Here is an 18,680-nt window from a genome sequence, read left to right as displayed (position 1 = left end):
TTGGGTTTTATTTTTGTTGGTTTGTTATTTTTTATTTTTATTTTATTTTTTCCGTAGAGGAACTAAAATTGTAAAAAAAAAATTTTTTCCTTTTTTTTTTTTTAATAAAACAAACCCATTTTGACTTTTTTTTTATTTAAAAAATAAATTTCTTTTGGCTCCTGGGGCCAAGAGTTTGGGGATTTGGGGGGGGATCAAATATTTGGGATTTATGGGGCAGATTTTGGAGTTCTGGGATCCAAGGATTCGGGATTTACGGGACAAAGAATTTGGGGGTTTTGCCACAAAATTTTAGGGATTTACGAGGCCAAAATTTTGGGATCTATGAGGCGAAAAACTTGGGATTTTTGGGGCCGAGGAATTCCCTTTTCCCCAGGAACCCTTTATCCCGGGAATTCCCTTTATCCCAGGAATTCCCTTTATCCCAGGAATTCTCTTTATCCCAGGAATTCCCTTTATCCCAGGAATTCTCTTTATCCCGGGAATTCCCTTTATCCTGGGAATTCCCTTTATCCCAGGAATTCCCTTTATCCTGGGAATTCCCTTTTCCCCAGGAATTCCCCTTTCCCTGGGAATTCCCTTTATCCCAGGAATTCCCTTTTCCCCAAGAACCCTTTATCCCAGGAATTCCCTTTATCCCAGGAATTCCCTTTATCCCGGGAATTCCCTTTTCCCCGGGAATTCCCTTTTCCCCGGGAATTCCATTTTCCTTGGGAATCCCCTTCATCCCGGGAATCCCCTTCAGACCAGGAATTCCGGGTCCGGGGGCTGGCCGAAGGTGGTCTCGCCGTGTTCCGGGGGGGTCTCGGGATCCTTCCTTTCCCTCTGGAAAAGAGTCGGGAATTCCACGGAGCGGCCGGCGTTGGGACCCGGCTTTGGCCCTTCCCAATTCCCGGGATTTTTCCCATCCCGGGCTCACCTGTAGGGCCGGGATTTTTGGGATGGGCTCCTGGGGCTGGACCAGCGCTCCCAAATCTGCAAGGGAAGGGTTGGGATGAGGGCGCCGGGACCCGGGAATTGGCGGGATTTGGGAACTGTGGAATTTTTTGGGATGGGAGGAGCTCCGGGATCATCCCAATCCCACGGGAAGGGACCCAGGGGGATCCCAGCTGGAATTTGGGCGCTTCCAATCGGGATAAGCTGGAGCAGGGTCCAGAATTTATCCCTGAAATCCCAAATAAACCAAGCCAGGGAATGCTGGAAAAATGAAATATCCCAGAAAAATGAAATATCCCAATAAAATTGAATATCCCACTGAAATAAAATATTCCAATGAAATTAAATATCCCAGAAAAGTAAAATATTCCAATACAATTAAATGTCCCGGAAAAATAAAATATCCCAATAAAATGAAATATCCCAGAAAAATGAAATATCCAAATAAAATTAAATATCCCAGGAAAATAAAATATTCCAATGAAATTAAATATCCCAGGAAAATAAAATATCCCAATAAAATTAAATATCCTACTGAAATAAAACAAAATACTCCAATAGAATAATAGAAAATAAATATATCCTAATAAAATAAAATACTCAATTAAAAAATACCCCAATAAAATAAAATATAAATTATAAAATATCCCAGTAAAATCAAAATATCCCAATAAAATAAAATATCCCAATTAAAAAATACTCCAATAAAATAAAATATAAAGTATAAAATATCCCAGTAAAATCAAAATGTCCCAATAAAATAAAATACTCAATTAAAAAATACCCCAGTAAAATAAAATATGAAATATGAAATATAAAATATAAGATATAAGATATAAAATGCAAGATATAAAATAATATAAAATACAAAATACAAAATATAAAATATAAAATATAAAATATAAAATATAAATTATAATATATAAAATATAAAATATAAAATATAAAATATAAATTATAATATATAAAATATAAAATATAAAATATAAAATATAGAATATAAAATATAAAAAATAAAATAGAAAAAATATAAAATATAAAATGTAAAATATAAAATAATATAAAATATAAAAATACCCCAATAAAAGCAAACATCCCAGTAAAACCAGTTTCCCCAGTTCCCCCACGGGGCTCACCTGAGGAGTCGCTGCCACTCGTGGCCCGGTCCCGGATCCCTGTGACCGGAACAGACCCAAAAACCTGAATTTTCCACCCAAAATCCCCTTTGGAAAACCCCAAAACGAGCCCCAGTTTGGGTTTGGAGCAGGGAAAAAAAACCCAAAACCCCAAAACCCCAAAATTTGTTCGAGTTGGACAAGGTGACCCCAAAAGAGGCAAATTCGAGGTCAGGTGGGAAATTTGGGATGAATTTTGGGAATTTTGGAGCAAGGGGAACCCCCGGCCCAATGACCAGGAGATTCTTTTGGGATCCTCCTGAAGGACCCCAAAAAGGGACATTTTGGGGCACTTTTGGAGGTTTTTGGGGTTGGGAACTCTGGAAATTTGGGGGCATTTCTGGATCTTTTGGGGTGGTGGAATCCAAAGGATTTTGGGGTTGAAGTTTCTGGATATTTTGGGTTTTTTCTGGATCTTTTGGGGTTGGAACCTCTGGATCTTTTGGGGCATTTCTGGATCTTTTTGGGTGGTGGCTCTAAAGGTTTTTGGGATTGTGACTTCTGGATCTTTTGGGGCATTTCTGAGTATTTTGGGGTGGTGACTTCTGGAAATTTTGGGACATTTCTGGATTTTTTGGGGTGGCGGCTTTAGAGGTTTTTGGGGCTGTGACTTCAGGATCTTTTGGGGCATTTCTGGATATTTTGGGGTTGTGGCCGCTGGAGGTTTTCGGGGGTTGAAGTTTCTGGATATTTTGGGGTTTTTCTGGATCTTTTGGGGTTGGGACCTCTGGATTTTTTGGGGCATTTCTGGATCTTTTTAGGTTGTGGCTTCCGGATATTTTGGGCTTGTGGCTCCTGGATATTTTGGGGTTGGAACCTCTGGATTTTTTGGGGCATTTCTGGATCTTTTGGGGTGGTGGAATCCAAAGGGTTTTGGGATTGTGACTTCCAGATTTTTTGGGGCATTTCTGATTATTTTGGGGTTGTGGCCTCTGGAGGTTTTTGGGGTTGAAGTTTCTGGATATTTTGGGGTTTTTCTGGATCTTTTGGGGTTGGGACCTCTGGAGGTTTTGGGGCATTTCTGGATCTTTTGGGGTGGTGACTTCTGGATCTTTTGGGGTTGTGGCTCCTGGAGGTTTTTGGGGTTGGAACCTCTGGAAATTTTGGGGCATTTCTGGATCTTTTGGGGTGGTGGCATCTAAAGGATTTTGGGGTTGTGACTTCTGGATTTTTTGGGGCATTTCTGATTATTTTGGGGTGGTGACTCCCGGACCTTTCGGGGTTGTGACCTCCGGAGGTTTTTGGGAAGTTTCTGGGTATTTTGGGGCATTTCTGGACCTTTCGGGGTTGTGACCTCTGGAGGTTTTTGGGGTGCCGGGGTCAGACCTTTGTCCTTGGTCCTGTGGTAGGTGACGAAGAGCACGAGCAGGGCCAGCGCCACGAAGATGACGGGGGACCAGTAACGGGCTGGGACACCCGAGGACACTCCTGTGGGGACGGAGGTGACCACAGGACATTCCAGGGTGGTGGCCGGTGCCCTCGGGGTGGTGGCAGGTCCTTTGAGAGGGTGACAGGTCCCTCAAGAGGGTGACAGGTCCCCCAGAGTGGTGGCATGTCCCCCAGGAGGGTGACAAATCCCCTGGGACGGTGACAAATCCCCTGGGATGGTGACAAATCCCCTGGGACGGTGACAAATCCCCTGGGATGGTGACAAATCCCCTGGGACGGTGACAAATCCCCCCGGAACGGTGACAAATCCCCCCAGGACGGTGACAAATCCCCTGGGACGGTGACAAATCCCCCCAGGACGGTGACAAATCCCCTGGGACGGTGACAAATCTCCTGGGACGGTGACAAATCCCCCCAGGACGGTGACAAATCCCCCGGGACGGTGACAAATCCCCTGGGACGGTGACAAATCCCCCCGGGACGGTGACAAATCCCCCTGGGACGGTGACAAATCCCCTGGGACGGTGACAAATCCCCCCAGGACGGTGACAAATCCCCCGGGACGGTGACAAATCCCCTGGGACGGTGACAAATCTCCCTGGGACGGTGACAAATCCCCCTGGGACGGTGACAAATCTCCCTGGGACGGTGACAAATCCCCTGGGACGGTGACAAATCCCCTGGGATGGTGACAAATCCCCTGGGACGGTGACAAATCCCTTGGGACGGTGACAAATCCCCTGGGATGGTGACAAATCCCCTGGGATGGTGACAAATCCCCTGGGATGGTGACAAATCCCCTGGGACGGTGACAAATCCCTTGGGATGGTGACAAATCTCCCTGGGACGGTGACAAATCTCCTGGGATGGTGACAAATCCCCTGGGACGGTGACAAATCCCCCCGGGACGGTGACAAATCCCCCTGGGACGGTGACAAATCCCCTGGGACGGTGACAAATCCCCTGGGACAGTGACAAATCCCCCCGGGACGGTGACAAATCCCCCTGGGACGGTGACAAATCCCCTGGGACGGTGACAAATCCCCTGGGACGGTGACAAATCTCCTGGGATGGTGACAAATCCCCCCGGGACGGTGACAAATCTCCTGGGACGGTGACAAATCCCCCCGGGACGGTGACAAAGCCACGTCCCCCCCTTTCCCATGGAACTCACGGGTCTGGTTCCTCTCCGGTGTCACCTCCAGGTCCCCGCTCGTGGTGGCCCTCGGCCACGTCGTCACCGCGTCCCCGTGTCCCTGCCCTGGTGGCTCCAGGGGGTCCCGTGTCCCCCCCGGGATCCCCTCGGTGACGTTCCCCGGCTCCTCCTCTCGGAAGCCGAGAGCTGGGAATGGGATTTGCCCGTTCCTGTGGGTTCTCCCCCAAAATCAGGGATGGGGAATGGGAATGTGGGCCCCGCCGTCCCCTCGGGGGTGACACGGGACGGAGTTTGGGGGCATCACCAAGGGGCGAAAGGTCAGGAGGGGCCCCAAAAAGGAATTCCGGGAAAGAGGAGAAATCCCAGGAATTCTGAGGGAGCAAGGAGAGGATGCCAGGAAGAGCTGGAGATGTTCCGGGTGGGATTTGGGATGGAGATCCAGAAAATTCCGCTTCCGGGAGGGTTTTGGGGCTGTGGAACAGCTCCACGGGGAACGATCCCGACCCCAAAACCTCCGGGAGGGTTTAGACAAAACCACTCCGGGATTCGGGGATTTTTGGGATGTCCTGGGATGATCCGGGTGGGTTTTTCCAGCTCGGGATGTTCCAGAAGGCTCCGAGGGGGGCGGAGCAGCGACCCCACATCCTGTGGGGTTCACACCTCGCCCCCGACAGAAAAACAAAACCCCAAATTTTGTCAGGTTCTCACGTTGGAAATGGGGGCGGGGCTGGGGCGGGAGGTTTTGGGGTTGTGACGCCAGCAGGGAACTGAAAAATACCCCAAATATCCCAAAATATCCCAAAATAAATATCCCAAAATATATATCCCAAAATATCCCAATTTGGGATGGATTGGGATGGACTGGGATGGACTGGGATGGACTGGGATGGACTGGGATGGATTGGGATGCATTTGGGATGGACTGGGATGGATTTGGGGTGGATTGGGATGGACTGGGATAGACTGGGATGGATTTGGGATGGACTGGGATGGACTGGGATGGACTGGGATGGATTTGGATGGATTTGGATGGACTGGGATGGATTTGGGGTGGATTTGGGCTGGATTTCGGATGGATTGGGACAGCTCAGAAGACCCCAAAACCCTCCTGGGAAACACAAACCAGGCTCAGCAAAGCCGGGCTCAACCCAAACCTGAGCGGAACCACCAGGAAGAGCCCTAAAAGGACCTAAAATGACCTAAAATGACCTAAAAGGACCTGAAGGGACCTGAAGGGACCTCCCTGAGCCGCGCCCGCTGCCTTCATCCCCTTCCTCTTCCTCCTCCTCGCCCCAGCCCCACACCCCGCAGCCCCCCCGGCCCCACTCACCGGCCCCGGAGCAGAGCAGGGCGAGGCAGAGCCCCCCGAAGCCCCTCGGGCCCCTCCAGCCGCGCCCCATCCCCACCCCGGCCCCTCGGAAACTCCTTCCTTCCCCTTTCCTCGCGCCGGAAGCCGCTGGGCAGAGGTGGTGAAATCGGGGGAGGAACGGCTGGGGAGCATCCACGGAGGCCGTCTCCAGCCCGTGGGGCATTTCTCCACCCCGTGGGGCATTTCTCCACCCCATGGATCCATTTCTCCACCCCACGGATCCATTTCTCCACCCCACAGATCCATTTCTCCACCCCACAGATCCATTTCTCCATCCCATGGATCCATTTCTCCACCCTATGGATCCATTTCTCCACCCTGTGGGGCATTTCTCCACCCCACAGATCCATTTCTCCACCCCACGGATCCATTTCTCCACCCCATGGATCCATTTCTCCACCCCACGGATCCATTTCTCCATCCCACGGATCCATTTCTCCACCCCATGGATCCATTTCTCCACCCCACAGATCCATTTCTCCACCCCACAGATCCATTTCTCCACCCCATGGATCCATTTCTCCACCCCACAGATCCATTTCTCCACCCCATGGATCCATTTCTCCATCCCATGGATCCATTTCTCCATCCCATGGATCCACTTCATCACCCCATGGGGCATTTCTCCACCCCATGGAATTGTTTCTCCATCCCATGGATCCATTTCTCCACCTCATGGAGTTGTTTCTCCACCCCACAGATCCATTTCTCCACCCCACAGATCCATTTCTCCACCCCACTGATCCATTTCTCCACCCCACGGGGCATTTCTCTACACCGTGGGGCATTTCTTCACCTTATGGAATTGTTTCTCCACCCCATGGATCCATTTCTCCACCCCATGGATCCACTTCATCACCCCATGGGGCATTTCTCCACCCCATGGAATTGTTTCTCCACCCCACAGATCCATTTCATCACCCCATGGAATTATTTTCGCACCTCAGGAATGATTTCTCCACCCCACAGATCCATTTCTCCACCCCATGGAATTATTTCTCCACCCCACGGATCCATTTCTCCACCTCACAGATCCATTTCTCCATCCCACAGATCCATTTCTCCACCCCACAGATCCATTTCTCCACCCTATGGATCCATTTCTCCACCCTGTGGGGCATTTCTCCACCCCACAGATCCATTTCTCCACCCCACGGATCCATTTCTCCATCCCACGGATCCATTTCTCCACCCCATGGATCCATTTCTCCACCCCACGGATCCATTTCTCCATCCCACGGATCCATTTCTCCACCCCATGGATCCATTTCTCCACCCCACAGATCCATTTCTCCATCCCATGGATCCATTTCTCCACCCCATGGATCCACTTCATCACCCCACAGATCCATTTCTCCACCCCATGGATCCATTTCTCCATCCCATGGATCCACTTCATCACCCCATGGGGCATTTCTCCACCCCATGGAATTGTTTCTCCATCCCATGGATCCATTTCTCCACCTCATGGAGTTGTTTCTCCACCCCACAGATCCATTTCTCCACCCCACAGATCCATTTCTCCACCCCACTGATCCATTTCTCCACCCCACGGGGCATTTCTCTACACCGTGGGGCATTTCTTCACCTTATGGAATTGTTTCTCCACCCCATGGATCCATTTCTCCACCCCATGGATCCACTTCATCACCCCATGGGGCATTTCTCCACCCCATGGAATTGTTTCTCCACCCCACAGATCCATTTCATCACCCCATGGAATTATTTTCGCACCTCAGGAATGATTTCTCCACCCCACAGATCCATTTCTCCACCCCATGGAATTATTTCTCCACCCCACGGATCCATTTCTCCACCTCACAGATCCATTTCTCCATCCCACAGATCCATTTCTCCACCCCATGGAATTATTTTCCCACCTCAGGAATGATTTCTCCACCCCACGGATCCGTTTCTCCATGGGAAGGGTTGGAGGTTTGGACAAGGAGTGGGGGAATCTCCAGGACTTCCCCAAAACCCCAACCCAAGGTGGGGGCAGAATTTTTGTGATTCTCGCTTCGACTTCCTGGGGTTATTTTTGGTTGTTTTCGGCCGAGCGCGAAACTGAAATTTCGTGCGGTTCGAAACGCAAAAAAAAGAAATGATTCACATAAAAATCATTTTTTAGAAATAATTTTTTAAAAAATAATTCCTGAAAGAATTTTTTGGGGAAAAAAAAAAGGGTTTTCCACATGAAAACGGAGCCGGTTTGGAGCCTCCCCCATCCCTGGAGGTGCCCGAGGAACCCACTGGGTGTTGGTCTGGGTGACCAGGATTGGTCCCAGGCTGGAATCGATGGTCCTGGAGGGCTTTTCCCACCTCGGGAATTCCAGAATTCCGTGAAAAAAAATTTTTAAGAGTCTCCTCCAGCCTGCCTGGGAGTCCCTGGAGCGTTTGTAGGGTTTTGGTCCAGGATCCCGGCTGGGAAAAGGAGCCTGAATCCCAGGGAGCTGCCAAAATCAAGGAGAATGACCCCAAAAGGTTCCAAATCCTCCCTGAAATCCCGAGCTGAGGCTGCTGGGAGGGAAACTGAGGCAGCAGACATGAGGAGGAAATCCTGGGAGGGTGAGATCCATGAGATTCAGGGATTGGGGATGTTGGAGATGTTCCAGAGCTGTTCCAGAGTCACCTTGTGGGGTCCATCCGTGTGACCGAGGAGTGGAGACCCTTTAAACCAGTTCCAGATCCTTCTAAACCAGTTCCAGATCCTTCTAAACCAGTTCCAGATCCTTCTAAACCAGTTCCGGATCCTTCTAAACCAGTTCCAGATCCCTTAAACCAGTTCCGGATCCCTTAAACCAGTTCCAGGTTCTTCTAAACCAGCTTCAGGTTTTTTAAATCAGTTCTGGGTCATTCTAAACCAGCTCCAGGTCCTTTAAACCAGCTCCAGGCTCTTTAAATTCGTTCCAGATCTTTCTAAACCATCTCCAGACTCTTTAAACCAGTTTCAGATCCTTCTAAACCAGCTCCAGACTCTTTAAACCAGTTCCAGATCCCTTAAATCAGTTTCAGGTTCTTCTAAACCAGCTCCAGACTCTTTAAAACCCCTCCAGGTTCTTCTAAACCAGCTCCAGGTTTTTTAAACCAGTTCTGGGCCATTCTAAACCAGCTCCAGGTCCTTTAAACCAGCTCCAGGTCCTTTAAACCAGTTCTGGGTCATTCTAAACCAGCTCCAGGTCATTTAAACCAGCTCCAGGTCTTTTAAATCAGTTCTGGGTCATTCTAAACCAGCTCCAGGTCATTTAAATCAGTCCTAGGTTCCTTTAAACCAGCTCCAGGTCATTTAAACCAGCTCCAGGTCCTTTAAACCAGTTCTGGGTCATTCTAAACCAGCTCCAGGTCCTTTAAACCAGCTCCAGGTCATTTAAACCAGCTCCAGGTCATTTAAACCAGCTCCAGGTCCCTCTAGACCAGCTCCAGGCCGGTCACGGTGACATTTCCCGCTGTCCCCTCATCTGCCTGCGAGGACAAAGCGACACCGGGGTTTGTTTTGGGATGCCGGGAGCCGATCCCGCGCTCCCAGGGAGATCCGTGGATTTGTTCTGTCCCAACTCCAGGAGCTCCAGCCCCGGGATGTTCCCAGCTCACCTGCTCCGGACGCTTGACCAGGGCGTAAACGCTTCTGGAAGATTCCCCGTCGGCTGGTTTGGCTTTGATTCCATTGGGGACGCGCTGCTGGGGGCGGGAAAGAAGGATTTTAAAAGCGTTTCAGGTGCTGGAAAAAAGATCCCGGATCCAGAAATCCCTCCAAGATCCACCTCTGGAATTGTTGTCCCATCCCAAGGCCAGGCTGGAGCCTCCTGGGAGAGCGGGAAGTGTCCCAGCCCTTGGAATAGGATGATTTGAAACTCCCCTTTAAATCCAACCCCAAAAATCCCATTTTTTTCTCTGATCCCTCCGCTTTTTGGAAGAGATTTTGGGGCTGGGCATGGAATTTTGGGCGAGCTCACGACCTCCAGCTGCGGCGCATCCCCCCTTGGAATTCTCCGGAATTCCGGGATTGTCCCCAGGGTGTCCCCAGGGTGTCCCCAAACCTGGACTCACCTGCTGGGAAGGCCCCACCTCGGCATACACCGTCGTGTACTCGGCTGTGGAGAGGGAAAAAATCGGGAATTTGGGAATTTGGGATGCAGGGAATCCCCTTGGATGCTCCTGGCAGGGGGATGGAGGGAATCCCCACCCTCAGGAGGTTCAGGCTGGGGTAAAAACCTGATCCCAAAACCCCTGGGAGCTGCTGGAGGTGGGAATTGCTCCTCAGTCCTGGGAGCTGAGGGATTGGGATGAACTTCCAGCACCAAGGACAGGGAAAATCCGCATTTTTTTTTTTGGTTTAAATCCCAAATTCCTGGCTGCTTTCGCAGGACAAAATCCATTTATTTCTCCTTCATGCCATCCCCTCGTTTCTCATGGAACAGAGCACTGGAAAAGGAGGATTTAAATCCTTTAAAATCCCACTTTTTTTTGGGGGGGGGGGTGTCTAAATTTCCCGTCGGAATTCCTGGACCTTGGTCTGGTGGGGATCAGGCACAGCTTGGACTGGGTGATCCTGGAGGGATTTTCCAACCTCAGGGATTCTGGAATTCTGCCGAGTCACCAAGTTGAATTCCTGACTTTTCCCCCTCCCCAAAAAATGTCTCTTGCCAGCTTTTATTTTTGCCCAAATTCCCTCTTTTTTTGGGTTTGGGTTTTTTTTGTTTTGTTTTCCATGATCCCACAGCTTCAGGAATCCGGGATCCAGGACAGAGGGGTCGGGATCCTTCAGCTCCGATCCCAAACCACGGCACTGGGGATGATTCCCCTGATCCTAAAGGAGATTCCCAGTGGGAAAAAGGACGGGGGAACTGCCCCAAAATCCCACCTGTGTCCGTAGGCTCGGGTTTGGAGAGGTGGAATTTCCTCCAGCCTGGGGGAGATGTGACAGAATCAGAATCCCAAATCAGCCCCAAATCAGCCCCAAATCAACCCCGAATCTGCCCCAAATCAGAACCACAAATCTGCCCCAAATCTGCCCCAAATCCACCTCAAATCAGCCCCAAATCCACCCCAAATCCATCCCATATCAGCCCCAAATTCGCCCCAAATCTGCCCCAAATCAGCCCCAAATCTGCCCCAAATCAGAATCCCAAATCAGCCCCAAATCAGCCCCAAATCAGAACCACAAATCAGAACCCCAAATCAGCCCCAAATCAGCCCCAAATCAGAACCCCAAATCTGCCCCAAATCAGCCCCAAATCAGAACCCCAAATCAGCCCCAAATCAGCCCCAAATCAGAACCCCAAATCAGCCCCAAATCAGCCCCAAATCAGAACCCCAAATCCGCCCCAAATCAACCCCCAAACTGCCCCCAATCCGCCCCCAAACAACCCCCAATCTACCCCACATCAGCCCCAAATCACCACCCCAAATCAGCCCCATATCCGAACCCCAATTCTGCCCCAAATCAGCCCCAAATCAGAACCCCAAATCAGCCCCAAATCAGAACCCCAAATCTGCCCCAAATCAGCCCCAAAACAGCCCCAAATCAGAACCCCAAATCAGCCCCAAATCAACCCCAAATCAGCCCCAAAACAGCCCCAAAACAGCCCCAAATCAGAACCCCAAATCAGCCCCAAATCAGAACCCCAAATCAGCCCCAAATCAACCCCAAATCTGCCCCAAATCAGCCCCAAAACAGCCCCAAATCTGCCCCAAATCAGCCCCAAATCAGCCCCAAATCAGAACCCCAAATCAGCCCCAAATCAGAACCCCAAATCTGCCCCAAATCTGCCCCAAATCAGCCCCAAAACAACCCCAAATCTGCCCCAAATCCGCCCCAAATCAGCCCCAAATCAGCCCCAAATCCATCCCCGCTCCCAGACCCCACCTCCTCCTTCCCAGGGCTCCGGGAAGGATTTCCAGGCTCACCTTTGGATTTCCAGAGGAACACGAGGAAAACCAGGACGAGCAGCGCGACTCCGATCCCGGCTCCGATCCCGATCCCGGCCCCGCTGCCCCTCAGGGCGCCTGGAAAAGGAAGGAGATCCAGTGGCAACATCCCAAAACAGATCCGGCATCGGGAATTTGGCCTCAGGATTCCAGGATCAGCCCATCCCACCTTTCCCACGGCTCTCAGGATTCCGGGATCAACCCATCCCAATATTCCCACGGCTCTCAGGATCCGGGGATCAGCCCATCCCAATATTCCCACAACTCTCAGGATCCCGGGATCAGCCCATCCCAACCCAAATATTCCCACAACTCTCGGGATCCCGGGATCAACCCATCCCAATATTCCCACAGCTCTCAGGATCCTGGGATCAACCCATCCCATCCCAATATTCCCACGGCTCTGGGGATCCCGGGATCATCCCATCCCAATATTCCCACAGCTCTCAGGATCCCGGGATCAGCCCATCCCATCCCAATATTCCCACAACTCTCGGGATCCCAGGATCAACCCATCCCAATATTCCCACAGCTCTCAGGATCCTGGGATCAACCCATCCCAATATTCCCATGGCTCTCGGGATCCCGGGATCAGCCCATCCCATCCCAATATTCCCACAACTCTCGGGATCCCGGGATCAGCCCATCCCATCCCAATATTCCCACGGCTCTCAGGATCCCGGGATCAACCCATCCCAATATTCCCACGGCTCTCAGGATCCCGGGATCAACCCATCCCAATATTCCCATGGCTCTCAGGATCCCGGGATCAACCCATCCCAATATTCCCACAACTCTCGGGATCCCAGGATCAACCCATCCCAATATTCCCACAGCTCTCAGGATCCTGGGATCAACCCATCCCATCCCAATATTCCCACGGTTCTCAGGATTCCGGGATCATCCCATCCCAATATTCCCACAGCTCTCAGGATCCCGGGATCAACCCATCCCAATATTCCCACAGCTCTCGGGATCCCGGGATCAGCCCATCCCATCCCAATATTCCCACGGCTCTCGGGAACCCGGGATCAACCCATCCCAATATTCCCACGGCTCTCGGGAACCCGGGATCAGCCCATCCCAATATTCCCGCGGCTCTCACCCGTGCAGAGCACTCCGGGGGTGCTGACGGTGACATTCCGGCTGCTGACGGCGTTCCGTGCCGTGCAGGTGAGCAGCTCCGGCTCGTCCCGGGACGATTCATTCACCAGCAGCACCAGGGACCCCTCATCCCAGCGCCGATCCCCCGATTCCCAGGTGTAGGAGACGTCCCCGAATCCGCTGCCGGGCGCGGAGCAGCGCAGGGAGAGGTCGCAGCTCTGGCCCGAGCAGTTCTGAGCCTCGCAGGTCACCGTGGGCTCCTCCAGCTCCCCTGGGGGGGGGGGGGGGCACGGCGGGCTCAGAAACCGCTTTTATTCGGGTTTTTTATTGTATTTATTTTGTTATATTTTATTATTAATATTATATTATTTATTTATTTATTTTATTTATAATTATTATTATGATATGATATGATATGATATGATATGATATGATATGATATGATATGATATTATATTATATTGTATTGTATTATATTATATTATATTTTATTGTATTATATTATATTATATTGTATTATATTATATTGTATTGTATTATATTGTATTGTATTGTATTATATTATATTGTATTATATTATATTATATTGTATTGTATTATATTGTATTGTATTATATTGTATTATATTATATTATATTATATTATATTATATTATATTTGCAAAAACCCCTAAAAACTGCACCAAAACCCCTAAAAACTGCACCAAAACCCCCAAAAACTGCACCAAAACCCCCAAAACCAGCACCAAAACCCCCAAAACCCCCAAAACCAGCACCAAAACCCCCAAAACCAGCACCAAAACCCCCAAAACCAGCACCAAAACCCCCAAAACCAGCACCAAAACCCCCAAAACCAGCACCAAAATCACCTACTGAACACCTGGAGGGCGAAGGCGGATTTTTCCTTCCCCTCGATATCCACGGAGTAGATCCCGGCGTCCTCCGCCCTCAGCCGGGAGATGCCGAGCGCCCGGCCCCTCTCGGAGACGCCGAAGCGGGATTTGAATTTTTCTCCCAAAAACACGGGCTGAGGAGGGTCCCCGAAGGCCACGGCCACGATGGATTGGTTCCCGAATTTCCACAGCGCTGACTCTCCGTCCGAGCCGGGGCTGCGGAAGGTCACGGACTTGCCCAGCGTCCCGATCACCTGCACGGGGTGGCTGGAGATCGCTGGGGAGGGAAAGGGGGGAGAACGTGGGATGAAAAAAGCTGGGATCAAGGTGGGATCAAGCTGGGATCAAGCTGGGATCAAGGGTGGGATCAAGGTGGGATCATGATGGGATCAAGATGGGATCAACCTGGGATCAAGCTGGGATCAAGGTGGAATGAAAAGCTGGGATCAAGCTGGGATCAAGCTGGGATCAAGGCGGGATCAAGGTGGAATGAAAAGCTGGGATCAAGCTGGGATCAAGCTGGGATCAAGGCGGGATCAAGGTGGAATGAAAAGCTGGGATCAAGCTGGGATCAAGCTGGGATCAAGGCGGGATCAAGCTGGGATCAAGCTGGGATCAAGCTGGGATCAAGGTGGAATGAAAAGCTGGGATCAAGCTGGGATCAAGCTGGGATCAAGCTGGAATCAACCTGGGATCAACCTGGGATCAAGGCGGGATCAAGCTGGGATCAAGCTGGGATCAAGCTGGAATCAACCTGGGATCAACCTGGGATCAAGGCGGGATCAAGCTGGGATCAAGCTGGGATCAAGGTGGAATGAAAAGCTGGGATCAAGCTGGGATCAAGGCGGGATCAAGCTGGGATCAAGCTGGGATCAAGCTGGGATCAAGGTGGAATGAAAAGCTGGGATCAAGCTGGGATCAAGCTGGGATCAAGCTGGAATCAACCTGGGATCAACCTGGGATCAAGGCGGGATCAAGCTGGGATCAAGCTGGGATCAAGCTGGAATCAACCTGGGATCAACCTGGGATCAAGGCGGGATCAAGCTGGGATCAAGCTGGGATCAAGGTGGAATGAAAAGCTGGGATCAAGCTGGGATCAAGGCGGGATCAAGCTGGGATCAAGCTGGGATCAAGCTGGGATCAAGGTGGAATGAAAAGCTGGGATCAAGCTGGGATCAAGCTGGGATCAAGCTGGAATCAACCTGGGATCAACCTGGGATCAAGGCGGGATCAAGCTGGGATCAAGCTGGGATCAAGCTGGAATCAACCTGGGATCAACCTGGGATCAAGGCGGGATCAAGCTGGGATCAAGCTGGGATCAAGGTGGAATGAAAAGCTGGGATCAAGCTGGGATCAAGGTGGGATCAAGCTGGAATCAACCTGGGATCAACCTGGGATCAACCTGGGATCAAGCTGGGATCAAGCTTTTCATCCCAGCTTTTTTTTGACCAGGGGACATCTCACCACTCCAGGTGACATCTCACCACTCCAGGGAACATCTCACCATTCCAGGTGACATCTCACCACTCCAGGTGACATCCCACCACTCCAGGTGACATCTCACCACTCCAGGGAACATCTCACCATTCCAGGTGACATCTCACCATTCCAGGTGACATCCCACCACTCCAGGTGACATCTCACCACTCCAGGTGACATCCCACCACTCCAGGTGACATCTCACCACTCCAGGTGACATCCCACCACTCCAGGTGACATCTCACCATTCCAGGGAACATCTCACCACTCCAGGTGACATCTCACCATTCCAGGTGACATCCCACCATTCCAGGTGACATCTCACCACTCCAGGTGACATCTCACCATTCCAGGTGACATCCCACCATTCCAGGTGACATCTCACCATTCCAGGTGGGATCTCACCAGACCAGAGATGAAAATCCTCCCACACTCCTTTGGATACATCCCAGGACAAGATCCAAGATCCCTCTGGATCCATCCCTTTTCCCCCCAGTGACCCCACCACGACCTCGGGTGACCAGTTTGAGGAGGAAGGAGTTGTTTTCATTATTTTGGCAACTTCCCATTTCCAAATAAAAAACCAACAAAACCGGTCTGGACTGGGAACCGAGTTTTTCTTCCCAGTTTTTGTAACAGGGAACTGATCCTGGCTCAGCTCCCGAGGTCGGGCTCGGAATTTCTGGCTCCTTCAGCCACCTCTGGGACACGGAGGACGGAATTTTTCCGAGGACGTGGAAGGGAAAAGCTTGATAAATTTTAAAAGGAAAAAAAAAGTTTGAAAAGATAAAAAGGGGAAATGAACTGCAGGGGAATTGTTGATTAAAAAAAAAACGTGGAATGGTTTGAGTGATAAGGAACCACCCCGAGGGAGCGGGGGAAGGGTTGGGACTGAACCTCACCCAATTTGCCTCTTCTGAGCCAAAAACAGCCCAAAGCGAGACCTCCAAAAATCAGGAGAAAATGTGGAGAGGAGCAGGAGCTGAACCTCGCCAAATTTGCCTCTTCTGAGCCAAAAACAGCCCAAAGCGAGACCTCCAAAAATCGGGAAAAAAGGTGGAGAGGAGCAGGAGATGAACCTTGCCCAATTTCCCTCTTTTCAACCTAAAAACAGCTCAAGGTGAGACCTCCAAAAATTGGGAAAAAAGGTGGAGAGGAGGAGCTGAACCTCACCAAATTTGCCTCTTCTCAGCCAAAAACCCCTCAAGGTGAGACCTCCAAAAATCAAGAGAAAAGGTGGAGAGGAGCAGGAGCTGAACCTCACCAAATTTCCCTCTTCTGAGCCAAAAAAAACCCCAAGGTGAGACCTCCAAAAATTGGGAAAAAAGGTGGAGAGAAGGAACTGAACCTCCCCCAATTTCTCCCTTCCCAGACAAAAAAACCCCAAGGTGAGACCTCCAAAAATTGGGAGAATTTGGGAGAATTGGAGAGGAGCTGGAGCTGAAGGCAGAGCTGGAGAACATCTGGACTAGAGATGGACCTCGGCACTCCACCAACAGCTCTGCATGGCCACGAGAGATCCGTGGCAGTCCTGGATGCCAAAATCCGTCCCAAATCCACCCCCTGGAGCTGCTCCACACATCCCCTGAGCCTGAAACCATCCCAAAATCTCCATCCCGTGGGATGAGGAGCTCCTGGCGCTCACCGGTTTGGTGGAGGAGCAGGAAGGTGGCGAGAAACTGGATCCAAGATGCGTCCATGGGCGTCCGGAGCACGGAGAGGATCGGGATGGCAGAGAACGCAAGAGCGAAGGCGATGAAGAGGAAGAGGAAGAGCGTCCGCGTGGTTTTCCGGCCGCTGGGGGAGGCGGAGTGTTGCGGTTTGAGATAAAAATGTCATTTTTTGGATGAAAACTTGAGGTTTTGAGGGGAAAAAAAGGGACTCCGGTTTCCAAGTGGGACAGAGATGGTCGTGGTGGCCGTGACTCCAGCCTGGAGAGCGTTTATCCCGGAAAATGTCACGGTTTGGGAATGTTTGGACATTCCCAGACACCACCCCAAAAGATCCAGAAATGCCCCAAAATTTCCAGAGGTTCCAACCCCAAAATATCCAGGAGCCACAAGCCCAAAATATCCGGAAGCCACAACCTAAAAAGATCCAGAAATGCCCCAAAAAATCCAGAGGTCCCAACCCCAAAAGATCCAGAAAAACCCCAAAATATCCAGAAGCTTCAACCCCAAAAACCTCCAGCGGCCACAACCCCAAAATATCCAGAAATGCCCCAAAAGATCCTGAAGTCACAGCCCCAAAAACCTCTAAAGCCGCCACCCCAAAAGATCCAGAAATGCCCCAAAAGATCCAGAGGTCCCAACCCCAAAAGATCCAGAAAAACCCCAAAATATCCGGAAGCCACAACCTAAAAAGATCCAGAAATGCCCCAGAAAAATCCAGAAATGCCCCAAAAGATCTGGAAGTCTGTCCCAAAAACCTTTAAAGCCACCCCCAAAAATCCAGAAATGCCCCAAAATGATGAGGAACATTTTTATATCTTTATATCTATTTTTATATATTTATATAAACATAAGGCTCCGTTCTTTTGGTTACAAACCCCGGGAATTTCCTATTCCCCAGTATTCCCAAAACTGCTCCAAACCCCTCTTGTCTCCCCCAAAATCCACGCCCTGGACACGGGGACGATGACAATTTTTGACTTCCCCTTTCCGGATTATTCCGGGAACGCTGCACGCGGACGCCTCGTGGTGAAATTTTGGGCTCAGGGGGAAGTGAGATGGAAAGGATGGATCCAAAATCCTAAAAAAAACCCCAAAACTTCCCGGTTCCTCTGGCCCAGTGAGGAGCTGGGAGCTGCTGGCTCAGACTGGTTTGGGGTTGGGAGGGACATGAAGGTTTTGGGGCTGGAATGGGAATTTTGGGGCTGGAATGGGAATTTTGGGGCTGGAATGGGAATTTTGGGGGCTGGAATGGGAATTTTGGGGCTGGAAAGGGAATTTTGGGGGCTGGAATGGGAATTTTGGGGCTGGAAAGGGAATTTTGGGGGCTGGAATGGGAATTTTGGGGGCTGGAATGGGAATTTTGGGGGCTGGAATGGGAATTTTGGGGGATGGAATGGGAATTTGGGGGGCGGGAATGGGATTTTTGGGGGCTGGAATGGGAATTTTGGGGGCTGGAAAGGGAATTTTGGGGGATGGAAAGGGAATTTTGGGGGCTGGAAAGGGAATTTTGGGGGCTGGAATGGGAATTTTGGGGGCTGGAATGGGAATTTTGGGGGCTGGAAATGGGAATTTTGGGGCTGGA

At 50.6% G+C, this 18,680-nt stretch overlaps 2 protein-coding genes across 2 annotated transcripts; both read right to left on the bottom strand.

Annotated features, from left to right (window-relative positions):
* Positions 1-118: 118 nt before the first annotated feature.
* Positions 119-6,083, bottom strand: LOC148182366 (uncharacterized). The gene is made up of 6 exons (XM_088068516.1): positions 5,987-6,083; positions 4,675-4,842; positions 3,438-3,608; positions 2,073-2,111; positions 920-975; positions 119-825 (listed from the first exon to the last, which is right to left on the bottom strand). The coding sequence occupies exons 1-6, from the start codon at positions 6,054-6,056 to the stop codon at positions 742-744; spliced, it is 588 nt and encodes a 195-aa protein (XP_087924642.1). The 5' UTR covers positions 6,057-6,083; the 3' UTR covers positions 119-741.
* Positions 6,084-8,142: 2,059 nt separating this feature from the next.
* Positions 8,143-17,238, bottom strand: LOC106628772 (SLAM family member 9). Its single transcript, XM_088068514.1, has 8 exons — positions 17,071-17,238; positions 13,927-14,223; positions 13,056-13,325; positions 11,930-12,028; positions 10,884-10,928; positions 10,070-10,113; positions 9,614-9,700; positions 8,143-9,484 (listed from the first exon to the last, which is right to left on the bottom strand). The coding sequence occupies exons 1-8, from the start codon at positions 17,123-17,125 to the stop codon at positions 9,431-9,433; spliced, it is 951 nt and encodes a 316-aa protein (XP_087924640.1). The 5' UTR covers positions 17,126-17,238; the 3' UTR covers positions 8,143-9,430.
* Positions 17,239-18,680: the final 1,442 nt, after the last annotated feature.

The sequence above is a fragment of the Pseudopodoces humilis genome, chromosome 31 (genome assembly GCF_049639895.1).
Source record: "Pseudopodoces humilis isolate 2021_Gansu_Grassland_sample_001 chromosome 31, ASM4963989v1, whole genome shotgun sequence".
NCBI lineage: Eukaryota > Metazoa > Chordata > Aves > Passeriformes > Paridae > Pseudopodoces > Pseudopodoces humilis.
This window is presented reverse-complemented; position numbering and strand designations above follow the sequence as displayed.

Bases quoted from the DNA above. Each gene is read 5' to 3' on its own strand.
- LOC148182366 (XM_088068516.1), bottom strand. From the start codon at position 6,056: ATGGGGCGCGGCTGGAGGGGCCCGAGGGGCTTCGGGGGGCTCTGCCTC. The intron at 4,843-5,986 runs GTGAGTGGGGCC...TCCCATTCCCAG, and splicing joins CCTGCTCTGCTCCGGGGCCG to CTCTCGGCTTCCGAGAGGAG. The intron at 3,609-4,674 runs GTGAGTTCCATG...ACCCTCTCAAAG, and splicing joins ACCGGAGAGGAACCAGACCC to GACCTGCCACCACCCCGAGG.
- LOC106628772 (XM_088068514.1), bottom strand. From the start codon at position 17,125: ATGGACGCATCTTGGATCCAGTTTCTCGCCACCTTCCTGCTCCTCCAC. The intron at 10,114-10,883 runs GTGGGATTTTGG...CCCTCTCCACAG, and splicing joins ACCCGAGCCTACGGACACAG to CCGAGTACACGACGGTGTAT. The intron at 9,701-10,069 runs GTGAGTCCAGGT...TCCCGCCCCCAG, and splicing joins AGGTGGGGCCTTCCCAGCAG to CAGCGCGTCCCCAATGGAAT.